We start from the raw sequence: 13,390 nt of genomic DNA on the forward strand, positions 1-13,390 counted from the left end.
AATCAAAGTTAAGAATCCAGCTTAAACTTCTGGATCTAAAACATCAGTAGCAATTCTTGGAGGCCTTCCCCATACCAGAAGAGAAACATTTCCAGTTTTCCATTAGTCAAAACAGGACTGAGTTTTGAAAAATAGAACAAAACTTTATTTACATCAAGGAACCTGAGTGCCTTCTCCAGATAAGAATTTATTACAGTCAAGACCCAAGTCAGTCTATTAAATGTCACATTATACAGTACAATGTAAAATCCACACCAAGCAGAATAAAAACTATTAAATATATAAGAGAACATCCACAGATTGTGATACACTTGTATGCAAAGTAACTTAAAAGAAACAAACATCAAGGCATAAAACTTTGCCTGGTCTTGCATTCAAGCATTGGTCAGGTACAGAATAAAAGTGCAAATGCCAGGAGTGTGAGTGCTTGCAGTACAGTCCAGCACTTGGCAGTGCCTCGGCATAAATGAAGTATTAAATGACAGCTGCAAGAGGTTACCTTTCACACTGAAGCAGAGTGCTCATCTTCAACCCATTCCTGGGTTTGTGGACAAAAAGAGGATTATCAAAGTCAGGTATCTAATCTATGGATTAAAGCTCTTGTCCTCAACAGAGAGATGGCTTTTCTAGCATAAGCAGGGCAAAACATTTAGTCCAAGTAATTTCAGTTCCTAACATGTAAGGAACTTAAGCTTTCTGGAGGATCTGTAACTTAAAATAGATCTGCATTGTAAACAGATCCTCATTTCAGCTGTATTTGCCAAGAAGCAATTTACTTGGGAAGGAAATTTAAACTTGTGAAAACTAACATTCATTGTCTAAACACAAGCCTTGAGGAACACCAAAAAAGCCTCGACCAGTGAGGGTGCCTAAAATTGCTGTGAGCTGGACTCATCATTGGAAATGTCCTAGATCTTGTTCTAAACTTTAATTGCTTCAGGCATTTCATTTTCAGTCAAGGGCAGCCCCTGCTATTAAAAGGCTGGTTAGGGGATAAGGAGAACACTTTCTGTCAGTCTATCCCAGTTCAAGTTTAAGACCAGAACTAAGACACTGAAGGCTCCAAGGTCCTGTAAGATGAGTCTAAATTTAGATGTCATCCAGGCAAAGGTCTCCACCCATCAGTAGAAAGTGATTCTACACAGATAATGCTTCAACTTCCACTGTCTTACAGCCACTGTTTTTTGGATCCTTTATTTGTGGGAAAAGGCTGCTCTTACCTTGGCATTCCAGCCTGCTGCTCCATTCCCACTACACAAGGCTCCTGCTTTTTAAGGAGGGGAGGGGGATGAATTGAAGTTACTCACACAGGAGTTAATCCAGGCAGTAAAAAAAAAAAAGAAAAAAAAAATCTTTGTTTTGCGCAATATTTTTACATTTGCTGGAAAGACGCTGGTCAGAAACACAAATAAGTGTGTGTATCTATGCAGTAGATAAGCATCTAAGAGATTATAGCATATTTCCCAATGCAGCTTTGATTTCATTTTCTGGGGTTTTTAGTACTTGATTATGCAAATGATGTAAACTAAACTGTCCATGTAAACTATCCCTGAGAACAGTTGTACTTGTAGGACATTCTGATCTGGAATTTCATCAAAAATTAGCATATGAACTGGGGGAGTTTAGAAGCTTCTTGGTTGCCCAGTATCTTTCTTTAAATAATTTTCTTCTGGCAACATGATCTCAGGTATGGGGAAGCTTTCTTATAGCAATGTCAGCGCAGGTGAAGCTGGGGGTATTGCAGTTCCAGCTGTTTCCATATCTTTCATTGTATGTCCTGCACCTTCTCCATCCCCCTCCACCAGTGGGATTTGTCCTCACCATCAGCTGACACCCCCTTATTTTGCACACACACAGAGAGCAGCGTGCAGGAGGAAAAATGGGAAGAGGAAAAATGATGAAATGCAGGCTCCAGCTGCCTGCATTGCAGCCACTCCCTCTGCCTACCACACTGTTTGCTTCCATGTCAAATCAACTAAGCACACAGGGCCACATGGACTCACTCCTGTCACCTGTGCCTAGGCCAGGACTGGGCCTGGCATTTACAAGCCTTTACCATTTCCTGTAAGCAGAGAGAACCCTCGTGCCACAAGTGAAACAAGGCTTCATTTTAAAGTGCAGGTTCATGCATTGTGCTGGAAAAAGATGCTACAGAAGAAATGTGGCAATAACACAGTGGCATTTAAGTGCCAGCAGCAGAGGGAGAGGGAGGCCCTGCAACATGGCAAGGTGCAAACAAAAAAAATACACATTTTTCACCACAAGTTGATTCTGGCTTCTTACTAACTCCTCAGAAAGGAAAAAGCCATGCAAGCCTAGGTTGCACACTTGGAGGACAAGAGAGGGAACAGAAGCAGACCTGGAAATGCAGGGAACATCTAAGATTCTGTGCTATGTTACACCTAGAGCTCTTTTGTTACTAAATGAAACCTCTTAGTGAGAAAAATACTAACAAAAGTGCAAAGTTAAAAACCCCAAACAAGAGTAGATTCTGATCACACTGACTTAAAAAAATACTTAATAAATATGGAGTTCCAAGTTGACAAATGACAAGATTACTGTTCAGAGACGGATTTTTGCCATTTGCTGCTGGTTTAGGTTTTGGTTTGTTTTTTTTTTTTTTTTTTTGCTCTTACTAGGAGGGCTCCCTGGCATGGCTGTGCCTGCCCAGGGCTTCCTGCTTAGCAGCAATAAACCTACACCTATAATCCATGGCTTCTCCGCTAGGAAGAGTCAGGCTCTGTGCCATCCCCCAAAGAAATAAATAAAACCCAAGTGTCAGCAATCCAACTGACCAGGAGCAAGTAGTCATACTGGAAAGGATTGTCTCACTGGTAATTCCCTCTCCTTCTCAGATCTTCATTGTAACACATTACCCTGTTAAATTCTTGGCACAAGAAGCCAGAGAATTTGCTACAACCTGAATTTAAACAACTGGCATAAAAATACCATATATTAAGCCATCTCTTTTACCTGTAGGGAGCCAGCAAGAAGGATGGAGAGGGACTTTTTACAAGAGCATGTAGTGATAGGAGAAGGGGGAATGGATTCAAACTGTAAGAGAGTAGGTTTAGATTAGATATCAAGAAAAAAATTCTTTGCTCTGCGGGTGGTGAGGCACTGGAATAGGCTGCCCAGAGAAGCTGTGGATGCCCCATCCCTGGAAGTTTTCAAGGTCAGTCTGGATGGAGCTCTGAGCAACCTGGTCTAGTGGAAGGTGTCCCTGCCATGCAGGGGGTTGGAACTGGATGATCTTTAAAAGTCCTTTCCAACCCAAACCATTCTAAGATTACATAGTAATTTATCATCTTCTGCATACATTTGTTGATTTCAGTGGTAGTGCCGTAATTAAAATCACAAATACTTTACTTAGATTTGTTGCCACTGTTCAGTAGGTTGGAATTATGCATTTGAGCAGATAAACAATGACCCATTTTGTGCCCTTTCTCATAAACTGCTTTTAAATGACCCAAAGGCATGGTTTCACTCCTAAGAAGTAATTTCCAGTTTTTTCTTGTCTTTGTCTCAGAACCAGAAATTCATATAGTTTGCCAAAAGGTTATTCAATTTACAGCTGCTGGGCATCACCAGAAATTTTAACTGATCTCCTGATCACACACAATTTTCAAACACAGTAGAAACACTCCTCCTTCACAAGATAAGAAAGTTCAGCATCACAGATAACACATCTCTCTCCTCTCTCATGCAACCATTTTGTGACAAAGGACCTCAGACCTGCACATTTCACCCACCCCCAAAAAAACTGAGTAGTCTGAGCAGTCCCCTTCCTTCCCAGTTACTACAGCATCTCTTCCTTGGATGCATGCCTCATATTTAGAAAACATCTCTTACGTTTTAACAGTTTTGGCATAGCCTATATAGTTATCATGTTGCCCCATTCACATCACTGAGGACCTTCCCACTCCAAGACACATCCTTGCAGGCTGAAAACGAAAGAGGAGAAAGGGCTGGGCAAATGAACACACTGAGCTCTGCACCACTTTGAAAGGATTCCTGAACCACTTGACAACAGCTACAATTCAACTGCATTTCCATTAAAAAAAAAAAAAAGCTTTGACTCTATTCACTCTTCTCCCAGTCAACATTCCCATTTTGTCTTCCAGGGGAGCCACCAGCAACCACTGGAGAGTTGCCCAATACATCATCCAGATGGGGCTGGAGAGAGACTTCAGCTGGAGGGTCCCCTGGTATCTTATGGGAGGTGTCCATCAGAGAGTTTTTCAGTTTGTCATTCATTTCTATTACCTCAAAGTCTGCATCATTCCACTCTCTTACATCCTCCTCATCCTCCTCATCCTCAGTAAGCCTCGAGTCTGACAACAAAGCTGCCCGGGTCTCGCTGTCACTCACTTCTTTCAAGTCATTCTCCTGGGGAACGTTGGCCAGTTTGTACATGATGGGGAAGAGCAGGATTGTCATTGCAGAAGTGATGAAGGCAGTGTACGTGAGGACAGGAACGTGGTGGAACCTGCCTTGGAGATAGCCCACGGTGGCAGGAATGCACATCTCGCCCAGCGCCGCGCCCACCACGAACAGAGAGGCTGATTTCCCCTCAACGACCGTGTACTGCTCGATCCAGGCAATGCCGCTGGGGAAGACGGTGGCCATGGATGCTCCGTACATGGCAGTTCCCGCCCACAGCAAGGCTCGGTAATGTGCAAAGAAGGCCAGGGCTGAAGAGGAGGCAGCAGAGCTGAAGAGACTAATCAGGATCATGGTGCCAGGATATAGGAAAGCAGCACCGAATATCGCCACTCCTCTGCACACGGCAAATGCACCCCAGAAGACAGAATTCAAAGCAGCTGCTTCACTTTCTTTCATCTCAGCAAAGACCATTGCATAAGTAAATACATAAGAGCCATAACTGACCTCTGCTCCCACATAGAACAAGAAGAATAAGAACAGGAGACCAACTAGAAGCCAGTGGTATTTGGCAAGCACTCTCTTCTGTGCAGAAGCCTTCAATTTGTCTTGAGCTGAGCTGCCCTTTGAATACAAAACAAAAAAGAAGATAGAAATGAAAAGAATGTATGTCCCTATGATAATATAGGACCACAAAAAATCTCCATCATGATGGTCTTTCAGTGCTGATGTAGTTGATGCAGCTGATGCTGTCGGCACAGACTTCAGGACAGACTGGTTTGTCTTTTCAGCCCCTGGAAGTTCTTCAGATTCAGAGCCCCCCAAGGCCATTTTAGCCAGGATCGGAGCAGCAAATGCACCAGCAGCAAAACTGAAGTGCAAAGCCTGCAAGTGTGGCCCAGCCTCTGATCCCCAGGTATTCAGTGCCACTACATTGCCACCTGCAGATCAGAGAGAGAAAGATTCATTTTAGTCCAAGACCAGATATTGTTTAAAAGAAAAAAAACAAAACAAAAACAAAACAAACCATAACATGTATTACTAATTCAATGTACAATAATGCCAGGTTTAGCAAATACAATGTGCAAAACAGCAGTTAACTGAAATTCTGCCTTAAATCCATGTGATTACTTGAGCTTCAGGAAGGTATTCACAGCAGTCAAAACAAAGAGTCACGCAGCAGCTTAATCCAGCAGCAATGGCCACACATAACTGTGCCAGGGGAGGTTTAGATGGGGTATTAGGAAAAATTTCTTCATGGAAGAGGGTTGTCAAGCATGAGAACAGGCTGCCTGAGGAAGTGGTTATGCCACCATCCCTGCAGGTATTTAAAACGCACATGGATGTGGCATTAGGGATATGGTTTAGGGGTGGCCTCAGCAGTGCTGGGTTAAGGGCTGGACTCGATGACCGTAAGGGTCTTTTCCATCCTAGTTGACCCTATGAGTCTATGGTTCTAATTACCATATTTGACAGTTTGCAGCATTTATCAGCCTTTTTTAAAAGGGAAGTTTAACTGCTTCTCATTTCTCTTAAGTATCAAAAGCAACAACACCCAGTGCTAAGAATCAGAGGCCTCATTAAACAACATCCCAGGAAAAATAACAAAGCACTTGCTTCTGATGGGCTGGGCCCACCCCAACTGCATTCAAATGACTTTCCAGAAGCAGAAGGGTTTACATCAATACCGCTGCAAACACCAAACTACACCACCATTAGATCAACAATAATGATAGGAGTAAAATCTCAGGGAGGTGCTGTGGTAGTTCAACAGTTTGGAAAAACTTCTGTGACCAGCACAGAGCCTGTGGTTGATGGACAGGTCGTCAGATCAGTTCAATAAGCTGGTAACACCTCCGTGATGTGAGGGGCTTTGCAGCAGCAGGGAGCTGGCAGAAGGGGGTTTTACCCCTCGCTGCTGACACAAGAAGCCCGGAGGTCAACGCTGAAACCCCTCTGGAAGGCGGCACTCAGTGCCCAGCACACAATGAAAACGGGGTAGAGCTCCTCACCCAAAAGGGGCTGTACCTTCCTGTCGCTGTCAGGCAGGCACGCAGGGAAGGCAAAGAAGTAAAGAGAGGGGACTCTCTGTATGTGTTCCACGGAGATGTATTCCCGTGAAAAGACAGGGACAAAGAGGCCAATTGGTGGGAGGGTCCAGGGATCTTATACTGGGTACAGAATAGGTGGGGAAAGGGATCTCAGCAGGTGGGATAGAGACAAGTAGGCGGGGTGGACAGGAAGGGAACCAATGGGAACAACACATAGGAGGGACTCAGGGAAGGATCCAATGGGGCGTCGAGGAATAAAGAACTTTCTAGAGCTAATACATATTAAAGAAGAGAAATTAATATACATAGCTTCATACATAAAAGAGGGAGGGGAAAGCATTAACCAATCAGGGGAAAACATGCAAAAGACAGAACAAGGGACTCATGGGTTCTCACCATGACGGAAAGTTACATGCTAAATTTGCGTTGCTGACCGCCACCGCTGGGTGTCTGAGTTCTCCTCAGGAGACGGAGAGGCTGGAGCCACTTGCACTGCTACAGTGATACACATATTTAAAGAAGGAGGAAATGCGAGAAGTGCCTTTCGTTTCTGCTCCTCTGCTGAGGGGTGGCGAGGCGGTGAGCCCCGGGGCCCGTCCTGGGCATGGCAGCGTGGGGCCAAGCCGCCAGGAGAAAACCACCCGGAGCTGCAAAGCAGCCGTGAGCAGCCGAGAGCAGCCCGAACAAGATCAACTTCTCAGCTGCAGCTTAACAGATACACCAACTTCCTTCCAAGTCAGAGAGAAGGGAAAAGGGAGATCACGTTGAGAAGAGGCCAACACGGCGGTGCCACGGTCAGTGGGGGAAGGGAGAGGTGGCGCTCCCAGCGCTGGAGCTGAAGTTCTCCTTGCAAGCCCTGGTGAGGACTATAATAGAGCAATTTGTTTTATCCCTGTAGTTCATGAGATGAGGTACATGGGAGGGATGCAGAAATCCATGTGCAGCTCGTGAAAAAAGTGCTCATGCCAGAGCTCACAGATGTTGTGAAAGGCTTTTAGAGATTGAAGAAGAAAGCCTTTGCTTTCAGGCTGGAGTAGCTCATCCTTAAAAGAGTAAACCCCCATGACTCTTATCACCCATGAGAGTGGTGTGGGAAGACTGCAGGATTCATGGGAGAGAGATTTTTCACTGCAGCAGATTCCGGCAGACTGTTGCCGTGAGGTTTTGAAACCACGCTAGAGAAGTTTGCAGGGAACTATATTCTGTGGGAAGAATCCCACAGCACAGCAGGAGAAACTCTTTTCCTTAAACATAAAAAAAGACTCTTAAGAAGTGAAACACTGACCAAAACCCCATGTTTGTTTCCCTTGCATGGTTTGGTGGAAAGATGGAGGTATTGGAAGAGAAAGGTGTTCTGAAAGTTTGCTTTGGTTTCTCATTATTCTTTTTACTTTTAATTCTGCCAGTAATAAATCTTCTTTATACTGTTAAGTCTGAGCCTGTTTTGCCTTGAAGTTTTTTCCATTTTCCTCAATAATCCTCATAAAAATGAAGTTCCGATTTCCCCTTCTCTGCTTAACTATAGCAGAGGCAAATAGATTTCGTGGTGCTGGTGCCTAACCAGTGTCAAACCACCACAGGTGTTTTGAAGTAGTCCCTCAGAAGAATGCAGGAAAACAAAACAGCAGTCACATTCCTGTGCTCCAGTACAGCAGCCCTTGTTGCTCAGCACTCTTCCAAATCAATTCAGCTTTGGTTTACTGTCTTGCTCAGAGTTTCTTCTGCTGCTCCTGCTCGGGCTGGGAAGTCTCCCTGCCTCTGAGGTCTGATCCAAGTAGTACACCCACTGAAGGTATTTTTACCATGAGCTGACAAGATTTTCCCATACAAAGAATTTTTAAACCAAGTGCCATGCAAAACCATCTCTTCACTACTGGATCCTGTGCCATGCTCTTTTACATCTTAGCAGAGCTCCCTCAAACCCCACAGAATTAAGGCAGACAGTTCACATGTGCATCCAACATTCCTCTGTGTTGCCAACCAGCCAAGCCACCACAGCCAGGCCTTGGCTGGGATGCTTCCAGAGCTGTTTGGGTGGCTAAGCTAACACATGAGTCAGCTCTTTCTCAGAAATAACCCTGCCCTGAAGGTGATTAACCAGCTCCAGTAGTATCTTGCTGGTTAGTTAGCATCCACAGTCCCCTGCAGTAGGGCAGCACTCAGCACACACTGCTGGGATCTCGAGAGAGAGGTGCCAGGAGTGGCTGCCTGGGATTGCTTCACCATCACGTGCTACAGCAATGCCAGAACACTCTGCTCACTGATGTACTTTTGGGCATTTCCTAATCTCTGTGTGCAAGTATGCCAGCGTTTCCCAGGTGTCTTAAGCGTGCCCAAATCCCTTGCTGTGGCCTTGCCTCCTGATGCAAAGTGCCTGCTAAAGGCAGCCATCCGTAACCCACCTTTTCTAAGCTGTGCCCAGGGGACTCATTTCTGTGGGAGTTCATTTTTCATACCCCCAGTGTAACTGACCTTTCTGACCACACCTGTAGACATTTTCTCTGCAACTTCACCAACACATCTCAGGATCATAGAATCATTTAGGTTGGAAAAGACCTCTGACATCATCTTCCTCCAATAATAAGCCTCTGCTAAGAAACTGGGTTTGAACAGCTTTCCAGAAAAAGTGCTGGGTTTGGGGGTTTTTTTTGCCCAGGCCATTTGCAGTATGCACATGCCACAGAACTACAATCTGGAGGACAGAACAGATTTGTATTCCCAGCCACCTAAGCATGGCTGGCCAAAGGTGGAAAATATCCCTTAATTCAGGGAGATGGGTGCCATGGTGCTGTGAATCCCCAGCTGCTGCTGAGCCAGCTGTAGGTGGGCAATTCTTCCAACAGCAGCTCTAAGAATCCCTCTCTCAAACACCAGGGCTTTGCTCAGGACTTACGCCCAACTAATGCTAATGAATATCCTGACCAGCTTCCTGTAGATGAGTAATTTAAAGAAAACACTGCTTAAAGAGAACAGGGCACTCCTCTGCTTGTAATGACCCACTGAAATGCAAACTGATCTTGTGAAGCAAGACATACCCACTCCCCAATCCCTTAAAGGGAGGCCTGTCATACCCACACAAACACTGGAAGCCTCAGGACCAGATTAATCCAAGAATCACAGCCAGGTGAAACAGCTCCCCTTTTTTAATTCAGGATGTATCACAAGAAAAACCAGCAACTGTTTTGGTATGCTTGAAGTTTCCAATTATTTTGGTGAAAGAACAGTCAGACCACACAGGGTCCCTTACCTGTGTCCAGAATTCCCATGGAACCTCCAATAACTGACATCAAGATTGTTAATAGCAGGGATTCCTTACACCAGGGTATCCCATAAAGACCAGCTGTTGTTGCAAGCATGGATAATGCTGGAAAGGTTAAAAAACAAAACAAATAACTCACATACTACAGTTTCCATTTAAATAACACAGAAGACCAAGAAATACAAATAAATTCATGATTATTGAAGTTACAAATAATCCTAATAAGTGATGCAATCTAAATATCTCAATCCATGGTTCGCAGTAGCAGCTAGAAAGTTCAACAGATCATTTTCCATTTGGAAAAAAAAGGAATTTCATCAAGATATAAGCCCTGCATGACAAACCTGTTTGGCTAAAGTAAAGGGAGCAGCAGCTCCTGCTAGGACATTAAGAAGTCTTCTGGAAATTTCTGCTTTAGAAATGTGACTTCACTACAAAACCAGTAAAACATGGGTTGAAACAGTATCAAGTCTATCCTCTGAGAACTGCACAACATATAATTTGGCTCTATTTTTAAAAGAACCCAAATCATTAAGCTCTTAAAATACTATAAAGTAAATGTACCTTGTCCACAAGTGACCTCCACATAAAGATGCTGACTTTCATTTATAGTCTGTTCTCACATGAGGGGTGTATTCCAATGGATCTCTGGAGTTCTAGACAGAACTACAAAATTTCTCATAATAAATTTAGCAGCAATTCATTAACTGTATTAGTTAGCTACACTTACAACATGGCATTTCAAAAAATATTTTTTAGCAGATGGAAATTGCTTCTATTACCATTTGGGAGGAAGTTCAGCAGTTCAATTCTGTGCTTATAATTACCTCCATTTAAAAATTACCTGCAATTAATATCTTGAACAGACAGTATTAGGTTATTAGAAAGCTTGTTCAGCTGTCTGTATTATTTTTCAAATCAATGCATGATCACAGATGCAGCAGACACATAAAAGATCAATGGGGGCTGATGTAATTAAGAATTTAGGTTAATTCCAAACAAAACCAGCAATGTCCAGAACCCGAAAGTCCTAGCAAGATACTTGGCCTACAAGCCTCAAAACATTTTGGAAGGTGTGCGTGCTGAGCTGTGTGAAGAAAACACTAGAGATGGGCTGTATTAAGTACAGCTCCTCAAGTGCCCCACTGAGACCTGGAAAGTAACTTCTCAGCAAGTGCTCAGTTGTCCACTTCAGCTCCACACCTGAAGATTGGCACTTAAAAGTTTCCTTGACAAAGATGATGTTTTCAATTTTTCCTCAGTATAGAGTTTTTCTTTGTAGCAGAGTTCCAGCAGTTGAGACATGGGAGGTAAAACTACACAAGCCAAAATCTCTTACAGGCAGCACCCAGATGATAAAAATGAGAACAGGTTCAGTGGTTCAAACTGTGGTCTTGCCATAAGCACTACCAAATTTGAAAGAATTAGGAGATCCATCATTTCCCTAACATTGTTCACAGCTATCCTCAGGGAAAGAAGGAAATACTAAACTATTTCAAGTTAACGTGCACTTCTACAGGTGTGTACTGATTCCATTACAGAAGGTAAAGTCTCAAATGTGAGACACAGGCAACTCTGGCCTTGTCAGGTGCACAAGGAGGAGGCTAAAGGAAACCCACTCTGCAGGTGTTCTGGAGCAAATTACAGAGGGGAGACTGGGTACAGGTATCTTAGAACAGTGGAAAGTGGGATCTTCTCATTTTCTATGGACTGACCATGTGATTATAGCACGGTCCTTAAGGGAGGCACAGTTCCCTGAACAAAGGAGGAAAAAAAGAGCAAGCCCTGGTATATGTTTTAATCCCTAATTTAGAGCACAAAGGCACTTGAAAGGGCTTCTGCTGTTTTAGGTGTGTTCTGAGAATCTCTGCGGGAATGAGACACTAACACAACTCTAAAAGGAGCCCCTCCTTTCTGGATGTTGAGTTTGGCTCCTGGCACCCTCACGGCTGAGCAGCCCCGCTCTGCCTGGACAAAGCTGGTCCTGTGCTCCTACAGGAGCAAGTTTCCACAAGTCCAGAAAACTGTAAAGATCATCAACTGTGGTTCCTACAGTTTAAATGTTCTCACCATTACAGACAGTAATTAATGTTTCCCACTTTAAATAAGTTAAAATTTGGCTAAGACCCTCCAGTCAAAATCCACAGACTTTTGTCCAGTACACGAAGATGATCGTGACTGATGAGTGTTAAGTAAGGGAAGGGTTTGAGAAAGCTCCCCCCATAGAAATGCGGCTCAGCGTGGCTGCTGGAGGTTTCTGCTGCACACACGACAGCCCAAACACATCTTCCTGTTTCACGTTTTGTAGAGTGTCACTACAGAAGCCTGTATGTTCCAAGAGTGCCTACACTGTGCACATTACTCGATACAAACTAAAAAAAGTCCAGTTGTCCAGTGCAAGGCAAAGGCAGCCTTAGGTCAATCCACGCAGATTTTGTCAGTTCAATGCCGTTCCCGCTGCTGGTGTGCCCGGCGGGCCCGGGCTCTTGGCAGCGGTGCCGCGCAGCAGCAGCGCCCGGCGCCCGCGGTGTCAGGAATCAGACCGGGCGGAACATGGCGGCAGCGAGCGGCACCGCATCCGCGGGGATCTGGGGCGAGCAGCACCACAGCCCACGGGCCCTCCCGTTCCCAGGGCTCGGCACCGCTCCGCAAAGGTGACACATCTCGCTCTGGGGCTGCTATCGCTGGGGAGAAGCCCAAGTTGCCCCGGACAGTGTCCGGCGGGGCAGCACTCACCGAGCAGCAGAGTGGCGTTCATGCAGTCGAAGAGCACCCCGCCGAGCACCGACCCACCCAGGTAGCCCAGGGACCGGCCCACGAAGATGTAGTAGATGTCGCTGACGTTCTTGCGGACGTTGGCGGCCAGGTTGGGGAAGGTGGGACCCAGCACCGCGATGCTCATCCCCTGCAGGGCAGAGTGCGGGGTCACCTCGCCCGTCCCAGGGAAGGGTCCGCACCGCCCCCCGCAGCCCCCGGACCGCCCTCGCTCATTCACTCACCAGCCCCAGGAAGGAGGCGCAGAGCACCCCGGTGATGCACCAGCGCAGCGCGGCCCCGTCCGCGCCTCGCCCGCAGCGCCAGCCGCCGCCCCCGGCCGCGCCCTCGGCCTCCCGCGGCTCGATGAAGCGGACATGCAGCTGCCGCTCGGCCTCGGCCATGGCTCCCGCCGCCGGCTCCGAGGGCCGCTCCGGGCCCGGGGAGCGCTGCCCCGCCCCGCGCACGGCGCTGGGAGGAGCGGGCGGAGGATCGGGAAGAGGAGCGGGAGGAGCGCCGGGCTCGGCCCCGGGGGACGACACCGCCTCCCCCTCCGCCGGGGGCTCCTCTTGGGAACGGGGCTCGGCGCTGGGGAGCGACATGCCCAGGGCCGCTGGCACTCCACACCGCTGCAAGCCTGTGCCACAGTGCCTGGAGATGTGCCTTTATAAACCAGCATTTATTACTTGAATCTGTGTTATCACTCAAACTGCACTCGACCTTTCAGACAAGAGATCATAAAAGATCTTTGTGTTCTACAAAGACTGTTATGTCACACTAATAAAGCTTCTCAAGAGAGAGAAAGCTGCTGGCTCTCCTAAGGACAGGTATTAAAACATGCCCGGTACTAAAAGTACTAAGTATTAAAACTACATAAATTCCCACCACTCACGTGGAGCAGCTCACAGGCTGTGCAGAAAGTCTCCGTTCATGCTCCCTGTCT

General features: G+C 46.1%; 1 protein-coding gene across 1 annotated transcript; it reads right to left on the reverse strand.

The window, feature by feature from the left end:
* Positions 1 to 82: 82 nt before the first annotated feature.
* Positions 83 to 13,049, reverse strand: MFSD4B (major facilitator superfamily domain containing 4B; the record flags this gene model as incomplete). The annotated part of the gene is made up of 4 exons (XM_082276557.1): positions 83 to 5,324; positions 9,682 to 9,798; positions 12,430 to 12,598; positions 12,693 to 13,049. The coding sequence occupies 4 exons, from the start codon at positions 13,047 to 13,049 to the stop codon at positions 4,081 to 4,083; spliced, it is 1,887 nt and encodes a 628-aa protein (XP_082132683.1). The 3' UTR covers positions 83 to 4,080.
* Between the last annotated feature and the right edge of the window lie 341 nt (positions 13,050 to 13,390).

The sequence above is a fragment of the Coloeus monedula genome (genome assembly GCF_965178545.1).
Source record: "Coloeus monedula genome assembly, chromosome: 2".
Classification (NCBI taxonomy): domain Eukaryota; kingdom Metazoa; phylum Chordata; class Aves; order Passeriformes; family Corvidae; genus Coloeus; species Coloeus monedula.